The sequence below is a fragment of the Sorex araneus genome, chromosome 4 (assembly GCF_027595985.1).
Source record: "Sorex araneus isolate mSorAra2 chromosome 4, mSorAra2.pri, whole genome shotgun sequence".
Classification (NCBI taxonomy): domain Eukaryota; kingdom Metazoa; phylum Chordata; class Mammalia; order Eulipotyphla; family Soricidae; genus Sorex; species Sorex araneus.
The window spans coordinates 222863313-222882766 of record NC_073305.1 but is presented as its reverse complement, the minus strand read 5'-3'; the positions used below and the strand labels follow the sequence as shown (position 1 = coordinate 222882766).

Genomic DNA, 19454 nt, shown 5'->3' with positions numbered 1-19454 from the left:
GCAGCCTTGCAGCAGAGACACCCTAGGCCCATGCCCACCAGGGCTCCCTTCACTGAAGGTGCTGCCATGCCCCAAAGCATGTGCTTCTTGGAGGGGAGGGCCGGGGAGAGACCACTATGTTCAGTGACAGGTCAGTGACTCTCCTGCATCCATACACTTCTCTCCTGGGGCCCCCAGCTGCAAATCTTCCCAACGGCTGTTGCTCTGAGATATGGCCTGGGGCACTGGCAAGCAATCCTCAGTCCAACCTGGCATCAGAGGAATGGAAATATAAATGGCATTTGACCACACTCCCAGACAGGGCTGGGCACAGGTATGGGTACCCCATGGCAGTGGACTTTTTGCTAGGACAGAGTGGGTGGGAGCACTGGCTAGCAAGAGCCCCTCTCAGCCCCTCTGCAATCCTCAGTTCAGTCATGGGACTTTGGGGGCCTAGATGAGCCCAGAATCAGCTTGTGGAGAAGGTGGTGATGAACAGCTCAGCCAGGGGCCCAAAAGTGGCTTCTCACATGAGTCAGGGCGTGGCTGGGTCCCCCAAGTACCTGGGTCCAGGCCCAGTGTCTCTGGCAGCAAGGCTCCAGGTTTGAGTGGCCCTCACACAAACCTGTAGCTGCCCTCTCTCCGGGGTCGCTGGGACACAGACAGGACACCAGTCAGCTGGCTGTTTTCCTGACACTCTACAGGGCCTCCCCTTCACTGAGCCCTTGGAGTCAGGGCTGGGGGCTGCGGCAGTGCAGGTCTCCGTGTTCTCTGGAGGGAACCACAAATGCACACCCCACATCACGGACAGCTGCAGTTTCATCTCTCACTCCAGGCCAACAGTAGGAGACACACAACGGTCCCCCACCCACTAGAGCACAGGCCAGCTGGCCTGTGGCCAGAGTGGGAACAGTCCACCCACCACTTCCAATCTGCGGTGGGGGCGTCAGACCACAGACCAGGAAGTGGGGGAGGGCACGGGGGTTGCGCAAGCCCCACCGCTCAGCCGGAACATCTGGAGAAGTGGGTTGCTGGCGCTGGGCCTGCCTCCTCCTTCTGGAGGCCAGGCCTGCCTCTCAGCCTCTCCTCATCTCTCTGTGGAGAAGAGAACGTGTGGAGACCCCCAAGATCTCAATGATCATGCTGCTCTTGCGAAATCACAACAGGAGCCCCAGCCCTCCAGAGAAGGCCTCAGTTTCCCTCCTAGCGGGGAGAGGAAGGAGGGGGGAGAGCTGCCCCGAGGGCAGGCAGGAAGGGGCCGCGGTTCCAGCGCTGGGGCTGCTGAGAGGGGAGGAGGGCAGAAGGGCCGGACGTCGTCCAGGCTGCTTCCCCGGCACAGATTCACGGCCCACGTCTGCCCCGGAAACGCACGGGACCGCCACCAGCGGCCGCTCCGGCGGGCTGCTCCCCGCGCGCCTCCCTCCCCAGGAAGTGCCGCCCGGGTGGGGCAGGGCCCGGGCCGGCGCGGCTGGCCGGCCGCCGCCTCCCAGCTGACGCTGCCTGGCACCCGGGCGCCGTCGACGGGCCCCACACCCCTGGCAAGCCTCCCATCTGCGCCCTGCTCCCCCCCGGTGATCTCCGCGGACCCCAGGGCTTTCTCGGGACAGTGACGCTGTGAGTTAGCCCACCCCCCTCCTGCAAAGGTGGAAGGCTGCTTTCCGGGGCTACCCGCCACAAACCAGCCAGGTGCCCAAACACCACCCCCAAAGTCCAGTGCTCCCTCCTGGGGGAGCAGACGGACCAGCGAGGCTACAGGCTGGACATCAGAGGGAGGCTTGTCTTCCAGGGCGGGGGTGTTCTCTGGCCTCCGGCTCGGAGCTGCCGTCCCACCCCAGGAAGTGGGCGGCCCCCGCGGCCCCCTCCGGAGACCGGATTCTGATGAGGAGCGAGGACCACCCCGACAGGGGCATCCGGACGGGTCTGGCCGCGCTTCCTGGCCCCGCCCCCGCCAGCCTGCCTCCGTGCCACTTCCCTCACGCCTCCCTACTGCCGCGCCGGGCTACACCCCAGCCGCGGCCAGAGCGGAGTGCGGTCCGCGAGGTCGCGGGGCCCGGGCAGCAGAGCCCACACGGCCGCAGAGGCCCGCGGACGCGCGCTCCAGAGCCCGCGCTAGGGGCGCCGCAGCTGCGGCCGCCTGTGGGGGCGGGGCTCGCGGGGAGGGGCTGCCGGCGGCGGGGGCACGCCCCGCGCGCTCCGGTCCTCTGCGCAGGCGCCCCCCGCAAGGTCTGGGCGCGCTTCCGGGTGAGGCCGCGCCGGCGCCAGCCCGTCCCGCGGAGCCGCTGATGCCTGTGCGCCGCGGAGCCCAGGTGAGTGAGGATCCAGGTCAGCGGCCTCTTGCTCCGCGACGCCGGGGACGAGGGCCCGGACTCAGAGTCCCCGGAGCCCACCCTGTGGCCCGCGCAGCGAGCGAGCACGCGGGGTCCAGGAACGGACGCCGTGTGGCCCATTCGGCGACCTTATTGACCAGCAGCAAAGTCGAGGTGGTCAGGAAGGGAACGCCCGACCGCAAGCCCCATTTCCGATGGCAGCCAGCCAGCCGAAGGGCCCGGAACTGTCCCGAGGGGACGCCTGCCAGCCCCTCACTGTGCCCGCCCGAGCGGACCAGCGCTCTGTGTAATCTGAAGGCAGCGCTGAACCTCTCGACAAGGGCGTTTGCTCCCCGGACCCCTCTCCAGTACACCCAGCCTGGCGCACAGGCACCCCAGAGCCACAGCAGACCCTGAACCACCGGTAGATCCTCATCTGCCTGTCCGTTCCTGGTCATAAGACAGTTGGGGACCCCTAACACCCAGGGTTGGTGCCAGGCTTGAGGTCAGCTTGGTGCTTCCCCACCTGGTATCAGGCCTTCTGGGCCGAAAATAGGGGTCCAGCACAAATAAAAGCTCTGCTGACTGGGCTGGCGATAGTACAGCGGATACGATGTTTGCCTTGCATGTGGTCGACCCTTGCTTGATCACTGGCATCCCATGTGATCCCCTAGCACCAACCAGCAGTAATTCCTGAGAACCAGGAGTAACCCCTGTGCATTGCCGGATGTGATCAAAAAAAAAAAAAAAGCTCTGCTAATTGTCAGCCTGGTGCCGGTGGCCGGTGGCAGGAACATCCCAAGCAGGCCCCAAGGAGAGACCACAGGTGATTAGCCTTTGTTGGGGGGGCGGCGGGAGGGGGATGGCCATGCCAGAGGCTACTCCTGGCTCCATGCTTGTGGCACTGGGCAGGACAGAAGTTCTAGGGATTAGGAATGTGACAGCGATAGAGCACTAGAGCACTTGTCTTGCTTGTGTGCAGCTTGGTCCTTGGTACCACACAAAAAGCTCAGAAGTTCATTTGGGTTCCATGTCCTGAGTGGGAGTTAGAGGTATGAGTCCCATTGTCCCTGGCTCGGTGCCCACCGTGCTCCAGACCCAACAGTCTTTGCTCCCACGCTGTGCAGTTCCTCAGACATCTGTCCTCAGGTGCAGGCAGCTTCCAGGTTCATGCTGCTGGAATGTCCAGCAGCCTTCTGTCTGCACCTGGTAGCAAACATGATGTGCTAGCCCCCATTTGTAGACTGGAAAACCACAAGGCAGGCAAGTCATGATCCTTGAGCTTCCTACTCTGGATTCATCATACAATCATTTGTCTTCTATTCACACATTTTATTTTGTCCTGTCACATCAGTCTTTCTGCAGAATGGGGCTGAAAAAGCAGCGATTCTTGGAAGCAGAGCAGCCTCAGAATCTGCAGGATGGAGCCCAGATACCTGCCCCTAAGGAGCCCTGCTTGAGGCTACCTGAGACCTCAGGCCTCCAGCGCAGCATTTACTTCTCAAGCCCAAAGGACCCCCCTCATCGACTGGGAAATGAGTTTTTTGACCAGCCTGCAGTGTCCCTGGCCCGTGCACTTCTGGGAAAGGTAAAGCTAATGCACTGATGTGGATTGTAAGCATATGGTCACCAGTGCAGCATCTTACCACTGGGCTCTTGTCCCTGATGTGGCCCATATCTGTGCCTAGCTGGGACAGGGCATGAGCCTGGGGTTCCCTGGGAAGAACTTGGATGTTATGATGTTACCATCGCTTGCTTTCTCTAAATACCAAGGCCAATGCATCTTCATCTGCCTCCACCCCCGAAACACTTCCCCTTCTATCTGGAATACTCTCCCGGAAATTGTCAATGCTAGTTCCTGAGTCTGTGAGGGCTACCCAAACTGGGGAGTGCCTTAGCAGCTCCTCCTGGCCAGGATCTGGAGTGGGGAGTGAGGACCACCCAGAGCCCATGATAGCAATCTGTCACTGTGCAGAGTGGATGCATTGGCACCTGGCAGCTGCCTAGGTGTGTGACCTCCCATCTGGAGACAAACACTAGATATGAAATTCAGGCTTGCTTTCTGTTCCCTCCATATTCCCCAAAGTTCCCAGGGGGTGGGGAGATAGGGGACACACACGGACTGGAGTGATCTGGAGGGGCAGTAGCAGCCTGAGATGCAATTGGGGGTGCTGTTTGTTCACTTAAAGAAAGTAGATTTTTAGGTGGGCCCTGAGTGATTTTTTTCTTCTGAAAGAGGACAGTAGGCCAAATTAGTGTGGCAACCTCTGTTCTAGAACTTCCACAGCACCCTGTGTCCTAAAAGAAGTCAGCCTTGGGGGACCAAAGCGATAGTACAGCAGGCAGCATGTTTGCCTTGCATGCAGCCAACTCGGGTTCTATCCCCAGCATCCCATATGGTCCCTGAGCCCCACCAGGAATAATTCCTGAGTGCAGAGCCAGGAGTAACCCCTGAGCATCACCGGATAGCAACTGTAGCACTGTTGTCCCATTGTTCATCAATTTGCTCGCGCAGGCACCAGTAACGTCTCCGTTGTAAGACTTGTTACTGTTTTTGGCATATCAAATACACCACAGGTAGCTTGCCAGGCTCTACAGTGCGGGCGGGATACTCTTGGTAGCTTGCCAGGCTCTCTGAGAGCGATGGAGAAATCGAACCTGGATCGGCTGCATGTGAGGCAAACGCCCTACCTGCTGTGCTATCACGGGGTATAAAAAAGCAAAAATTATAAAATATAGGGGCTGGAAAGATAGTACATAGGGAGGGTGTTTGCCTTGCATGCAGCCAACCTGGGTTCTATCCATGGCATTCCATATGGTCTCCTGAGCATCTCTGGGTATGACCCAAAAAGAAAAAAAATTTTTTTTAAATAAATGAATAAAAAGAGTCAGCCTTTAGGTGGTAGCAGCCACGGCTAGTCAGTGTCTGTGACTGTTAGAACAGCTAGTGCCAGGAGTAGGTTACCAGGTGAAGGGAGCCGTGGACAGGAACTGCCCCTGGACAAGTAGAAGGATGCTTTCAACTGCAAGTGCTAGAGAGCCTTTTGGAAGCACCGCAGATAATTGTGATCTCAACGTGAAGTGGCACAGAGACCAAGGGAGCCCAACATCAAGGCCCTGTTGTGGCCCAGGCACCCCTTGGTATGGGCAAGGCCACCCTTGTCAGCCTTGGCCCATGCACTCACCCCAGGGCAGCCTGCCACCAAGAGTAGTGTGTTGCCATGACAACTCAGACCACCCTCCTTAGAAACCCTTTTCATTGAGGAATGTGTCTCTCCCCACGACCATGCACCAGCAAGAAGATGCCTTGTTGGACATCTTGCCCAAAGATGCTGGCTTAGCCAACACATGGATGCATTCAGGGATTTCTCAGATCCCAGCCTACCCCCTTCTCTCCTTTGCCCTTTCTCCAGAGTGCTGGCCTCCAGTCTGTGTCACGGGGCATCCACGTCTCAGCACCCCTCCAACCCTATGACACTGACACTGGAAGTTACAAACAGTAGGTTTCCTGGGCTGAGCTGCTCTGGCCTTGCTATCCAGCTGATTGACTTAAGGACAGGCTGGTGTTGGGAAGGCAGCTTGCTTTGAACCCTGGTGAATCAGATCTGAGGCTGCAGACTCTGACAGTGACTACTGCTCCTTCCCAGGATGACACTGTCACATGGCCAAGGAGCAGTCATTGCTGCGGGGCTGAGAATGTTTCTTGGCACTCCAGAGCACCTTCCTGGTTCCCCTGTGAACTGGGCTGCTCCCCCTGGTGCTCTGCTGGACCTGAGCACCTGCCCCTCCAGAGTGCCCAGCAATTGCACCTACCCAGACCCAGCTGCCACCTACTGTCCCACCTCTGCAGCTTGCTGAAACCAGGGTCATGCTCCAGCCAGAGTGCTACACACAAGAAAAAAATTAAAAAGGCCTTTTAGGACCAGATGGGGGTTAGCATGGTCCTTGTGGTTAGCCCAGGTATGTATATGGGCACCATAGGCTCTCAGTATCTTGCTGAAGCCCATGTCTTCTACGCTGCCCTGCCTAGGCTCAGCATTTAAAGCCAAGGAGCCTTGGAGAGGGGGATGAATGTGGCACGGTGTGAATTTGCTCCTGCTGTTTCCAGACTTGCCCCTAGAGTTTGAAATGGCTGTGCCCCGTGGGTAAGACAATTGGTGAGCAGACCTGTGAGGGGGTTCTGGTCAGGAGATGAGGTGTCGGCAGTGGACTTCTGACCCTGGCCTGAGCAGAGGGTGACTATGGGTCTGTTGTGTGTGTGGAGGTGGAGGTAAGTGGGTCGGGGTCACACTCAGCAGTGCATATGTCATGCTGGGGATTAAACCTGAGTTGTGTACATGCAAGGCACCACCTTAGGCTGCCCTCTGAGGACAAAATCTGGGTCGTGCACATACAAGGCCAGAGCTTTATGCCATCCTCTTTCTGGCCTTGCCTACAGGTCTTAGTCCGGCGACTCAATGATGGCACTGAACTCCGTGGCCGCATTGTGGAGACGGAGGCATATTTGGGGCCAGAGGATGAAGCCGCCCACTCTAGGGGTGGCCGCCAGACCCCCCGCAACCGTGGCATGTTCATGAAGCCAGGCACTCTCTATGTGTACATCATCTATGGCATGTACTTCTGCATGAATGTCTCTAGTCAGGGTGAGCAGTGCTGGGGCCTGGGGTTCGGGGAGCAAGAGGCCTGGATATAGCTGGCGGGATGGCTGAGTGGATGGGAGTGGGACAGTTACTTGAGCAAGGAGGTGCTGTTGCTGAGGTGGTTAGGGTTTCAGGAGCTGGGACTACTCTGACAGGGTAGATAGAGGGGCTGAGGACCCCCAGGGAAGAAGTCATGGGTTGACCTGACATATCAAATGGGAACAGTGGGGGCCTGCTTCAAGCTGTCCCAGTGGCTCAGAGTAACACAGAGGGGTTGGTTGTGGGGAAATAATGAGATAGGTGTGTACTAAGGTAAGTTTTGGCAGGAAGATTTGCCAGGCAGCTAGTTACAGGGTCTGGATCAGTTGTCATCAGCTGGAAAAGGTTCTGCCATCCTGGGGGACAGTCAGTAGTGCCTGGAGACATTAGCACTGCTCTGGGACAGCCTGTATTTTGTGAGCCACTGGCCATTTTCTGTGTGTCTGCTTGGGAAGGAACAGTTTGTAGCACCATTATTATTGAGGGTCTGCCACGTCTCCTTTGGCTAGCTAGTACTGGTGTCTTACTGGCCTCTCTCTAGTCTTTGGAGAGGCCAATAAGGGGACAGGGTTGGAAAGGCTGCACACGATACACATTTTGGAATGAATCCAGTGATGTGGGAATTGCTTGCCAACAGTGTATAGCTGGAGCTGTCCCATTGCCGGTGCTGTGGTACTCGAGGACACAGAGGACCCATGACTGGTGGTGTCTGGCACAGAACCGCAGAGTTCTGTGCCATTACTTTACTTTATTGAGTAAAGTAGTGGTCAGGATGAGGCTTAAAAACCCAGTCATCACCCTTAAGAGCTCTTTTTAGTCACTGAATTTTTTCTTTGGCAAATGGAGCCAACCTACTCACATGATGTGGGGGTGTTGCTGGCATTCTGAACTGACAAAGGGTAGATGGGTTAGAATGCCAGGGCTGAGCATTTGATTCAGACAGAGCAGGAACAGTGAGGATATGGAGATGGGCAGGAGGAGGGTAACAAACAAGTATGCTTGTTTCCAGAAGAGGTGAGGGCAGGGGGAAACCTAGCGATAGTATATTAGGTAGGGTACTTGGTTTGCAGGTAGGGTACATGGCTACCCAGGTTCAATCCCTGACACCTTCTGTGATCCCTGAGCACTGCCAAGAGTGATTCCTGAGCACCATTAGGTATGGCCCCAAAACAAAAAATGAAACAGAAGTGGGGGAGCGGGTGGAGGAGAAATCGTACAGCAGGCAAGGTGCTTGTCTTGTACATGGTCAACCCGGGTTCAATCCCCCAGGACCCTGTATGGTTTTCAGGAACCCCAGGAGTGATCCCTGTGTGCAGAGCCAGGAGTAAGCCCTAAGTACAGCCAGGTGTGGCTCAAAAACAAAAAGAGGGTGGTGACTGGGGTAGGGGCATGTCTAGCTGTCTTGTGGCCCATCTGCAGGCCTTACTGGAGACAGAGACAAGGAGAGACATGTGTGTTGCACTCAGAGCTCAGGATAGCATGGCAGAGGTCAAGTGTCAGTATAGGAATGAACTTCAAGGCTCTGCGCGTTGTGTGGTATCTGGTTCATCTGGAAATCGGTAAGTTAAGGAACATACCCTCCCAGTGCCTGCCAGCTGCCAGACTACCAAGACAGTGAGGTTGCTGTATCCACTTGGCTAGCTCTTGGGTGCTAATCAGGAGGCCAGAAATGGAAGGAGGCTCAAGAATGGGGCCTCCCCTCTTGTGCTCAACCTCCTAAACACGCGTGATGGCATGGGCCAAGAGGATCAGAACAGAGCAACCTTGCTAAAGGGCCAGCACTTCTCTGGCCAAGGTCCAGTACACTCTGTCCGGAGCCAGAGTTCTGAGCCTGCCTAGATACGCACAGCTGAGAGAACTGGGGGCATATGCATGCTGCTGCAGGGGAGATTTGGGTTGAGGGAAGGAGAGGCTTGGGGAGCTTCATTTGGTGGTGCATGGAGGACTCGAACTCAGGTCAACCACATGCAAGGCAAGCACCCTATCCACTGTACTATCTGTGTAGACCCAGATGCATCTGCATCTTCTTGAGCAAGCTCCTAGGCCCGGGGGTCAGCCTGCCACCTATGGCTACAGAAGCAGTGCAAACCATGGGGCAGGCCACAGTGGACTAGGGGCTCTGCTGGCACCTCCTCTGCAAACATCTGTGGCCTCACTGGGCAGCTGGGTACTGTCTGACCAGCACGAATACTGAGAGGTTGGGCTAGATGGCACACCCTGGGACCTGGTAGGAGTGGTCTCGGTTGCTTCCTGTGGGGTAACCTTGCCCAAACCGAGGAAGCCAGGGAGGCCAGGCCCTCAGGATTCACAAGGATGGGGAAAGAGGGCAGATGTGCGAGGAGAAAGTCCCTCCTGCTCTTGGGAGGTAGCTGCCACCCCACAGCACTGCTTGTGCCCTGCGGGAAGGAAAGGGAAAGGCAGACATCCAGGCTTCCCCTGTGTTTCGCAGGGGATGGAGCATGTGTCCTGTTGAGAGCACTGGAACCCCTGGAGGGCCAGGAGACCATGCGGAAGCTTCGCATGACCCACCGGAAGAGCATTGCCAGCCGGGCCCTCAAAGACCGTGAGCTTTGCAGTGGGCCTTCCAAGTTGTGCCAGGCCCTGGCTATTGATAAGAGCTTCGATCAGCAGGATCTTGCCAAGGATGAGGCTGTGTGGCTGGAGCACAGCCCCCCAGCACTCAGTGAGCCAGCTGTGGTGGCGGCAGCTCGAGTGGGCATTGGCCATGCTGGAGAGTGGACCCAGAAACCACTACGCTTTTATGTCAGGGGCAGTCCCTGGGTCAGTGTGGTAGACAAAGCAGCCGAGAGAGAGACACAGGCCTGAGCCAGGAGCTACTCAGACAGATTTTTTTTTTTTTTTTGGGCAGGGGTGGGGGGCTCACACCCAGCAACAGTCATGGCTTACTTCTGGCTCTGTGCTCAGGAATTACTCCTGGTGGTGATATGGGATGCCAGGGATTGAACCCAGGTCAGCCACACACAAGGCAAATACTCGACCTTACGTACTACCTCTATGGCCCTTAAGATGGACTTCTTAACTGTTTTGTGCTAAATAAATGCTTTAATTATAGAAGGCTGCAGTTCTTTTGACTCTCCTTGCCATGTTTAGCATCTATCTGGATGGGATCAGTTCTCTCTCTCTCTGTCAGAGGCTCTATGTTCGTAGCACAGCATCTAGAGCCAGAGGCAGCAGATACTCCCTTTCTCAGATCCAACAATCGCTATATGGAGGAAGAGGAGACTAGGACAGACACACCCACAAGGGAGCAGAGGAAGGAGAAGGCAGCAATCTCCTCGCCACCAGCAGGAAAGGTCAGCCCAGGCTCTCATGCCTCCCGAGACAAAGGTTCTAACAGCTGGCCAGGAGCCTATTGGAGGTAACAGGATGATGGTGAGGACTACATCAAGAAAGAAATGGGCACAGTTACAGAGCACAGTGGCACTGGGCAGGATCTCACACTTTTGGGGGTGGGGAGGGGAATGGGGCATGGCCACACCCACAGTGCTCAAGGCTTCTACACTCGGGTCACACCTGGCAGGGACTGGGACCATATGCAGTGCCAGAGATCCAACCTGGTCAGATGTGTGCAAAGCTACACTTTACCCATTGTAGTCTAGCTCTCTGGCTTAAGATTTTACTCCTGAGGCCCATCAGAGGGATGGAGAGCTGGGGGTGGGGGTGGGGGGAAACAATGATGACAATGACATGGTGCTGAAACTTGCAACCCTTCAATATGAGGAAAGCAGGTGGGTTTCACAAGTCCTCCTCTGGTTCCGAACCTCACCTTCTCACTCAGATACTGGGTCCGCTCTGAGGCTGGATGAACAGGAACACAACCCATAGCTCGTGCTCAACCCCTGGTCAAGCCTCAGGCTGGCAGTCATGTCAGGAGGAGGAGCTGAGGCTCACTGCAGGAGCCTGCTGGCTCAAGTCAGCAAGGCCTGGAAGACGGCGATGACGGGGTCCTCGTGAGTGGTCACAACCAAAACGCTTCGGAACTTGTCAAAGAGCGTGAGAAGCTGGGAGCGCCGCGTGTTCTCATTGTACATGATCTCCTCCAGGTGATGGCGGCCCCGGAAGTAGTGCAGGAGCCTGGGGGGAAGGTGCCTGAGCTCAGCCTGTCCTCTGCCCTAATAGCCAGTGTGCAGTCAGTGCACTGGCCACACTGCTTAGGGATTCCCACCTGTGCCCTCCCCCAACAACAGACCAGTGAGCACCAGAAGTCTACCAGCCCCATGGTCTCCTGAAGTGGTCCCCATTCTGATATGGCTGTAGAATCCCTGTAGCTGCCCGAACCTAAAAGCTATACCCACTCTTGAGAATTCTGAGGAGTGGGCCCAGCAGTCCTATGTGGTTCTAGTTCACATAAGGTCGGTGCTCTAGTGGGGGTCTACAGCCAGCCCAAATGTTAAAGCCACAGACCACACTCCCCATACTGGACACTTGGGGGCACACCCAAGTCTAAGACAAGACCTGAACCAGGCCTGCTTGTTTGTCATCAGTGGGGTCCTCATTCTGTCCTGACTGGAGTCAGCCCTCACGAGTCTTAGGGATTACCTGGCAAACATGCGGAGGTCCTCAGGGTTCTGAGCTGCAGGTACACTGAGGATGGCTGCCCGTTCATGCTCTGACAGGCTGGCAAGCAGGGTTTCCGTCATCCTCTTGTTGAGTGGAGAGTCCCCGCTGGGAAGCAGCTCTGCACTGGAGTTGTCCATGCTGGGGCTGGTGAGTGTCATGTCATCACTGCTGGCTGTAGTCGAACGGGGTAGGGGCAGCTGTTGGCCTACTGTCCATACCCACTCTGGAATTTGCAGCCACATCCTCTCAAGTGCCCTCCCACCCAGCATGGACCAGGAGCTCAGGGCAGGCAGGGTCCTTTCACTGAGCCGGAAGAAACCAGGCAGCTGAGGTTGGAACTGCCCATAAGGACCCTCCCATAAGGACTTGGCAGTGGGCTGCTGCTGTGGTGGCACCGGGCACACAGCAGCTCTTTCAGAATGGAACTGTACTGAAGACATTGTTAGATCGGCCTGAGACCAGGATGATGGCGTGGCAGGCAGTGGGCAGGCTGCTCCTGACTTAGGCAAACTCGAGATCACGGGACAGATAAGGTAGGGGGCAATGGGCTCAGCTTTCCATCCAAGGGCTGAGTGGGGGCGCCGCATGAAAGTACCTCAGTCATATTGCTTGGGACAATGTCCCTATTGGGCCTCCTGACCATTCTCCGTGTGTCCCTCAGGCATTTTCCCCTTCCTCCCACCAGAGGTGCCCCAGGCAGAAGGGGAATCCTACTTGGGGAGCCAAAGCTGAGGGCGTTGGGGGTGCTGAGACTGCGGCCGCCGACTCTGGCAGTGAATGGAACGTCATCTTCTCGAGGGCGAGGCTCATCCTCACTGGGCGAGGCCATCAGGCACACATAGGTGTGCAGCTGGACAAGGAGCCTGTGCTGCAGCATCCACACCACCATCTGGATGAGCTGGGTCTGTGGGACAGTGTTGGGAGGACTCGAGAGGTAGAGGAGGCTGGTCCCCCTTACCCTACCCCATTCCTTTCTTGACAGGATGGTGAAGCCATGGCTTACTACATGACCCCCTTTAGTCAGCTCGGAGAATGAGAGGGTCCAAGAGTGCTAGGCAACCACCTGCAGTCAGGGAAACCCACAGCTAACTGCCTCTGCAAGCTCCACTTGACTCTGGGAAGGCAGCAGGACCACACCTGTCTTTGTTCCCACCACACACCGAAATGCCCAGAGCTGGTGGGCAGGATGTATGAAGTGGTACCCTTGTTCCCTCCCTCTTCTGTCTCATCTCCTCTGCACCATTGAGACCTGGGCAAGGCATCATGGGTACCCTGAGCTGACTTTCCCCTCCTATCACCTGAGGCCATGGGAAGCTGCCTTGAAAACAGGGGGTCCTCCCTCCTCTTTAAGTCGGCATTAAAGACTCACCAAGAGAGGGGCCCTGTGAGGAGGGCCCTGGGCCCTGGAGCACATCCCTGCCGGATGGGGGGGGCAGTGAGGAGCCCCAGCACCGGTGAATAGGAAGGTGCTCCCAGACAGCCCTTGTTCCCAGACATGCACATCCTCCTGCTCCTGGGAGGATCTGACTAAGCAGCATGGAAACGGGCTGTGTTATGAGAGAGTATAATCTAGTAAAACTGGAAAAAACTGGGGGCTGGAGTGATAGCACAGCGGGTAGGGCGTTTGCCTTGCACATGGCCGACCCAGGTTCAATTCCCAGCATCCCATATGGTGCCCTGAACACCCCCAGGAGTGATTCCTGAGTGCAGAGCCAGGAGTAACCCCTGTGCGTTGCCGGGTGTGACCCAAAAAAGAAAAAAAATGGGAAAAACTGTAATAAATAGTATAAGAAATAAAACAAAGTCTTCCTGAGGGCTGGAGAGCACACTCTGGGCCTGAGGCAGGGTCAGGAAGCCTCGCCCTGTGACTACATCTGAGTCCTGGGTGGGCAGGAGGTGGTCTTTCAGGAGTGGTCTGGAAAAAACCCCCCCTCAGGGAAATGTCTGCTGGGAAGGACTACAAGGGTACACATGCAAAGTTTCATTCAGTTGATACGACTGGGCAGAGTTCCCAGGAAGCCAAAGGCTCCATGAAAGACGGCATTTAAAACTCTGTCATGCTGGGAATGTAAATGAGTTGAAGAACCAAATATCCTCCTCATTCACAGCTGGAGAAGGGGAAGGGTTTGCTTTTAAAGCCTGGTTCTGCCTAGCAGATCTGGCTCTTATTTGAACAAATACTTTTCATTTGAAGATGAAGTCCTGTGAACAACCAGTTCGATCTCAACACACCTGTCCCATCTGCCCCTGCCCAGTACTCCAGATGATCTCCAGGTGCTCTGTGGAGGGGAGGTCAAAGCCTCATTCCCAGCTCAAGGCCATTCCATACATCTCACACATTCCTAAGGCACCCCCTTAAGCCCCAAAGGACCATACCCAGCAACCCATCTGCCCCTTGCTCTGACCCAAGCCACTGGGTAGACAGTGACTCAAGGCTGACCTCTCTAGGTTCTCCTGGATGGATGGAGAAGATTCTGGAAGCCAATAAGCCCAGGACTTATGCCCCCAGAACTTGTGGCTGGGCAGAGGGCTAGGCAGGGAAGGGCCCTTTCTGTATTCTCCACTGATGGGACACTACCCCTCAGACAAAGAAAGGGTTATCAGGCAGCTCCACTTTCCCAGGTAAGGTCAGTTGGGCCTCTTAAGGTTAGAACTTAATTCAGTTCTAACCCTGAGTATTGCCTACCACAACCAGCAGACTCTCCTCAAGGATATCCCAGGTGCTGGGATACTGGCCAAAGGTTTATAGGCAGCCTGGCTAGGAAACCAGCTTTTGAGCTGCTGCAGTAAGGCATGAATCTTCTGCACAGTATGTTTCTCCTCAAAACTAGGAAAGTTGAGGGTAAGGGTATTGTAGCACTAAGGGTCCTTGGCTCAGAAGCTGATGCTGGATAGGTGATTTCTGGGTTCCCCAAGCTCCTGAAACTCACCTCCTGCACAGGGGGTGCCAAAGGGTTCCGAAATTCTGACAAGGAAACAGGCAGAGAGAACTTAGCGAGAACAGATGGCAGGTCATGCGATGGGAACTGTCGGGAGAACTGCTCGGCCAATGGGGAGTACCTGGGGGCAGGTAAGGCACATGTGCGTAAGCTCAACAGATCTCTCAGTCTTGCTTCATGGCACTTGTATCTGAGCCCAAGACTGTGCTAGGCAGAGGAAGGTGCCACATGGGGAATGAGCCGGGATGGCAAAATGAGGACAGAGTCCAGGTCCTTTCCTTTAAGGAGCACAGACCACTCCAGAGCCCCTGTGAGCCCTGGTCAGGGGTTTCCCACCCTCCTGACAGATAAACTATACAGTCTAAGCAGCAGACATGGCAGGTACAGACCCTCATGGAATCTGTGAGTACAAGAACACAGACCTGCACCAGGGCACATGGCACTAGGCCAAGCTACACTGCAACCTGAGCACACAGAGATCAGGCACTGGGTTCAAGTGAGGGCATAGTTGACATGGGAGCATATGCTGGCCCCACTGCTGCATCACCCCCTTCCCACTAGGGACCCTGGGCTCTGATAGCCTGGGTACTTACAGACAAACACTGGCATTGGGAGAAAGCATGTAGACATTGTTCTCACACAGTGGGTAGATGATAATGGCTTTGCCCCAGTACACCAGGTGAGCTGCAAGCTGGAAAACCTGTAGAAGAGCCAAGAGAACATTGCCTGTGCAGCTGGCCCACAGAAGCTTCAGTCCTGACTAACCTCCCACCAGCGTGCTGGGCACAGCTCCCTCATGGCACGTTCTGTGCTCACAAAAAAAAAAAAAAAAAAAAAGGAGGGGGGGTTTCATTTGTGGCTTTATTGTTTTAGGTCACACCCAGCTAAGGGCTTACTCCTAATTCTGCAGTCAGGGATCACTCCTGGCAGTGCCCATATGCAGTGTCCATATGCAGTGTCAGAGACCAAAATGGGTCAGCTGCATGCAAGGGAAGTACTCTGTGTTACATACTATCTCTCCAGCCTCTTTTTCTACTTATTTTTGGTCCATACCTAGTGGTGCTCAGGGGTTGCTCCAGGCAGTGCTCAGGACACCACTTGGTGTGGGGGATCAAACCTAGGCCTCACACACACAAAGCATGCACTCAGCCTATTGAGCTTTCTGGCCCTCCGAAAGGATTTTACCACTGTTTCGTATCTGGCTTGATACTGTTCTACACACTGTCCTACCACACAAGGAGTTGGATCCCCAGGGAATGCGGCCCATTAATCCTAGCTGAACATCCTGGCAAATGATGCCCCCCAACACCCACCAGGACCCCAGCAAGGGAATGGATTATTGAATCTGATTCCACCCTTCACACTGGTCCCTGTGTTCCCTAGATTCCCAGAGAGTATCTCACACCTTACTCACCTGCACCCTCGGATACTTGGACAGGCCAGACAGATCAAAAATATAATTCCCTTTCAACCTCACACAGGGAAGAGAAGAGGGCACTGCAGGACTTCATGGAAAGGCACCAGGCACTTGTCATACTGCACCCAAGACTCCTCTTCACCAGCACCAACATGGGTGGTGAGTCACCGTCTACCTGAATGAGAGTCCTGTTACACCGACCATTGATGTGGGTGCCTCTACCTCATTCTGACCACAGAACTCCTAGTGGCAATGCCGACTCCAACAGGGAGGATCTCAGCTCCCCTGCAGACCTTCTCTTGTTCTCAGGTTCCCTTAACCTTTGCTCTAAAGCAAAACACACACTTATTTTCATACACCTCTGCCATCCATGTACCTTGCCCAGCACAATCTATCTGCCAGCTCTCCAAAACAGCCAGAACGTAATCCTGGATGCCAGAAATCTGAACTGGCTTTACAGTGTGGCACCCCTCAGAAATTTAGGGGCGAACTTGTTCTTTCCATTTGTCCACTGCAGTGGGTCCTGATGTAGGTCATGTGGTTCCAATCTCTTCCTTCTTACAGGGACCTATTCACAGCACTGGGCTCACAAAGGTAATTTGGGCCACTGCCACATGCCAATCTCACAGACTCTGAGATTAGGAATTGGAGGCATCATCCAGCCAATCTACTGTGCATACTAATTTTGTGACTCAAAGATATGTTCTTATAGAGAGGAAAAGTAGCTGGAGAAGTGTATAGTGGTTGATTCCTCTGGGATATGGGATTGTGAGAGCTTTTTTTTGGGTGAGGGGGCCACCAAACATTTTTTGGGGGTTGGGAGACTACAGAAGATGTCAGGAATTGAACCCAGATTAGCTGCTTGCAAGGCAAGCACCTTATGTTTCTCTGGCACCAAGAGAAATTTTAACTGCCCAGTGACATTTACACGTGTTCCCCATGGGGCCTCCACAACACGCTACAGAAAGTAGTAGACCCTAGATTATGGAAGCGTGCACTCCTGCATGACCACACCAGCAGCACTGGGCTCCCCCAGTCCTGAAGTCCATATGGAACACAGGCAGAACCCAGAGAGCCACTTTCACAGGGGCATTCAAAAGATGGAAAGGAACAGACAAGGAAGGGATGGCAGAATGCAGAGAGGCAGCTCTGGGGGAAAGAGGCTGAAATTCAGGCCTTAAGGTGCTTAGGGAGCAAAGGCCAACAGCTTGCCAAGGCTCTCCTCAGGCAGGAAACCTCACTATTCTGCCCTCTTCCCCCTCTAGACCTGAGTGAGCTATAAGCGGTCCCTAGGCAGAACCTGCTGCCCCCTAGTGGCCATGTGGCATTCACCAATACCAGATTCTGGGTACCAACCTTGGCTTCCAACCTCTCCTCAGCTGGGCCAGAAAGCTAGTACGGTGGGTAAGACACTTGCATGCACCCAACTCAGGTTCTATCCCCAGTACAGCATGTTCAAATCACTGGCAGCGCATATGGTAATCCTCTCACCCACCACTAAACACTGCCAGGAGTGAGCCCTGAGTCCAGCCAGGTATGGCCCCCAAACAGAACTCAAAACAACTTCTCCCCAACTGAACACTTTATATGCTTTATAAACAGGTGGCACAAGTTCGACTATCAGCACTGCAAGGAGCAACTCCTAAGGAGAGGCCAGAATTAACTCTTGAGCACCACCAACTGGGGCCCCTACCAAAAACCCCCTCTCCATGCTCCAGTCAGATGTGTGGCCGGGGTAAAGGGCCCTTCAATTATCAAGGGCATTCTGAAAGCAAGTGTCACACTAAGAAGGTAAGTATAGGCCAACAGACTCACACAACAGGATGCGTCCTGGTTCTACACTGAATGGCCTATATCTGCACTTCCTGCCCTCATGGTCCGCACCGGCAGTGGGGGTGGAGTACTGCTTTGTCCAGTGCTTCTGCTGGAACACCCTCCTCAGCCCTGGTTTTCTGTCCTCTGAGTCCTGCTATCCACAATGGGATTCTATCCTGATCACAGAGAAGAAAGTCAGGCTCATGATGAGTTCACAAGGCAAACCTGAACTGATGTCAGATTCAGATTTCAGAACTTCAAGTCAAGAGTCACTACTGCCACCATGGATGGCCATGCACAGGTCCTTAAGACACACTAACCAGTTCTCCTGACCTCCCAGCATCTCCCACCCTCGTCCAAGGATACCTGCTGTCTTGCACCAGCTTCTCCCTTCCCACCCTCCTTCCCAGCAGCCGTCTCCCCAGGATGATACCTGCAGTAAGGCCAGGTCTGCATCCTGGGCCAGTTGCTGCAGGTTCTTCACGGCAGATGTGGTCTTGATCACGCGCACCAGGGCTGGGGAGCAGTCAAGTGGGAGCTCAGCCAAAAGGGACTTCTCATCACTGAGCAGCAACAAGGCATGGTATGGGCTGCGGAGAGAATCACAGACTAGTGAGATCTGTGAGACGCAGGTCTCCTGCTCAGCTAACCACCCAGAACACAGGCACAGCCGGAGTCCACAAGCACTGAACCTCAAGAGGAGAAACCCAGGAGACACTGGACAAAAGAACAGAGGTGTTTTCAACATTTAAAAATCTCCAAGGATTGGGACCACAATCAGTGGTGCCAGGGGTTGCTCCTGAAACCATTTTTGAGAGTGAATTCAGGTGATGCTCAGGGGACCATGTAGTACTGGGGATGAATTTGGGGTTCCTATGTGCAAAGCATAAGCTCTGGTTCTCTGAATCATCGCCCTAGCCCAAGTGTTTATTTCTATAAACAGTAGAGCCATGCCTAACAATGGCTGTGGCAGGGAGTGAAAACAGAGTTTGGGGAACAAAGTCATTGATAAAACATCAGGTGAGGGGCTGGAGCAATAGCACAGTGGGGAGGGCGTTTGCCTTGCACATGGCCGACCCGGGTTCGATTCCCAGCATCCCATATGGTCCTCTGCACCGCCAGGAGTGATTCCTGAGTGCAGAGCCAGGAGTAACCCCTGTGCATTGCCGGGTGTGACCCAAAAAGCAAAACAAACAACAACAACAAAAAAAAAAAAAACCATCAGGGGAAATCTAAAAGGAAGGGCCCTGAAGGGCAAGTGTGGTACTCACCGAATGGCTTTCAGGCTCCGCTCGATTGCCTCAGGGGGAATAAGGCTGGCAGCAGCGTAGTGGATCTTGTGGGGTAGACAGAAGCTCACCTCCAGCCAACTGTTGATGTGTAGCTGTACCACGCCGGAAGTACACAGGCTGCAGAGAGCAGGTCTGTTCACTTCTGGTGCCCCATACACACAACAATTTCTAACACAGTCACAACACTCCACCTGAGAGGTGAGGGAAGTTTTCCCAGCACTATTCCTGTTCACTAACATAAATTGAAAGTGCACACCTCTGAAGCAAAAAAGGACCTTTCTAGATCTCAGTATATTTAGGTAAAGAAAATGTATTAGCAACATACAAACACACACACACACACACACACACACACACACACACACACACAGAGTGGCCAACCAAAGTGCCAGGGATCTAGAGAAGCCTCTTCTGTGTCCAGAAAACTCAGTGTAACAGGAATATTC

At 54.8% G+C, this 19454-nt stretch overlaps 2 protein-coding genes across 6 annotated transcripts in view; one reads left to right on the top strand and one right to left on the bottom strand.

Annotated features, from left to right (window-relative positions):
- Positions 1 to 1249: 1249 nt before the first annotated feature.
- On the top strand, positions 1250 to 10039 carry MPG (N-methylpurine DNA glycosylase). Of its 2 annotated transcripts, none has more exons than XM_055134193.1 (4): positions 1250 to 1593; positions 3640 to 3873; positions 6724 to 6928; positions 9414 to 10039. In XM_055134193.1, the coding sequence occupies exons 2-4, from the start codon at positions 3652 to 3654 to the stop codon at positions 9788 to 9790; spliced, it is 804 nt and encodes a 267-aa protein (XP_054990168.1). In that variant the 5' UTR covers positions 1250 to 1593; positions 3640 to 3651; the 3' UTR covers positions 9791 to 10039. The 2 variants fall into 2 exon arrangements, with proteins under 2 accessions (XP_054990168.1, XP_054990167.1); XM_055134192.1 differs by lacking the exon at positions 1250 to 1593 and adding an exon at positions 1738 to 2285.
- A 640-nt stretch (positions 10040 to 10679) lies between these two features.
- NPRL3 (NPR3 like, GATOR1 complex subunit) overlaps positions 10680 to 19454 on the bottom strand; it is a 44944-nt gene continuing 36169 nt past the window's right edge. For all 4 annotated transcript variants that reach the window (XM_004604228.2, XM_055134189.1, XM_055134191.1 and 1 more), the window contains 7 exons: positions 18988 to 19125; positions 18150 to 18306; positions 15078 to 15184; positions 14476 to 14605; positions 12260 to 12449; positions 11525 to 11717; positions 10680 to 11059 (listed from right to left, as the gene is read on the bottom strand). In XM_004604228.2, the coding sequence (XP_004604285.1) occupies positions 10894 to 11059; positions 11525 to 11717; positions 12260 to 12449; positions 14476 to 14605; positions 15078 to 15184; positions 18150 to 18306; positions 18988 to 19125 (1081 nt within the window). In that variant the 3' untranslated portion in view covers positions 10680 to 10893. The remainder of the gene's footprint in view (positions 11060 to 11524; positions 11718 to 12259; positions 12450 to 14475; positions 14606 to 15077; positions 15185 to 18149; positions 18307 to 18987; positions 19126 to 19454) is intronic.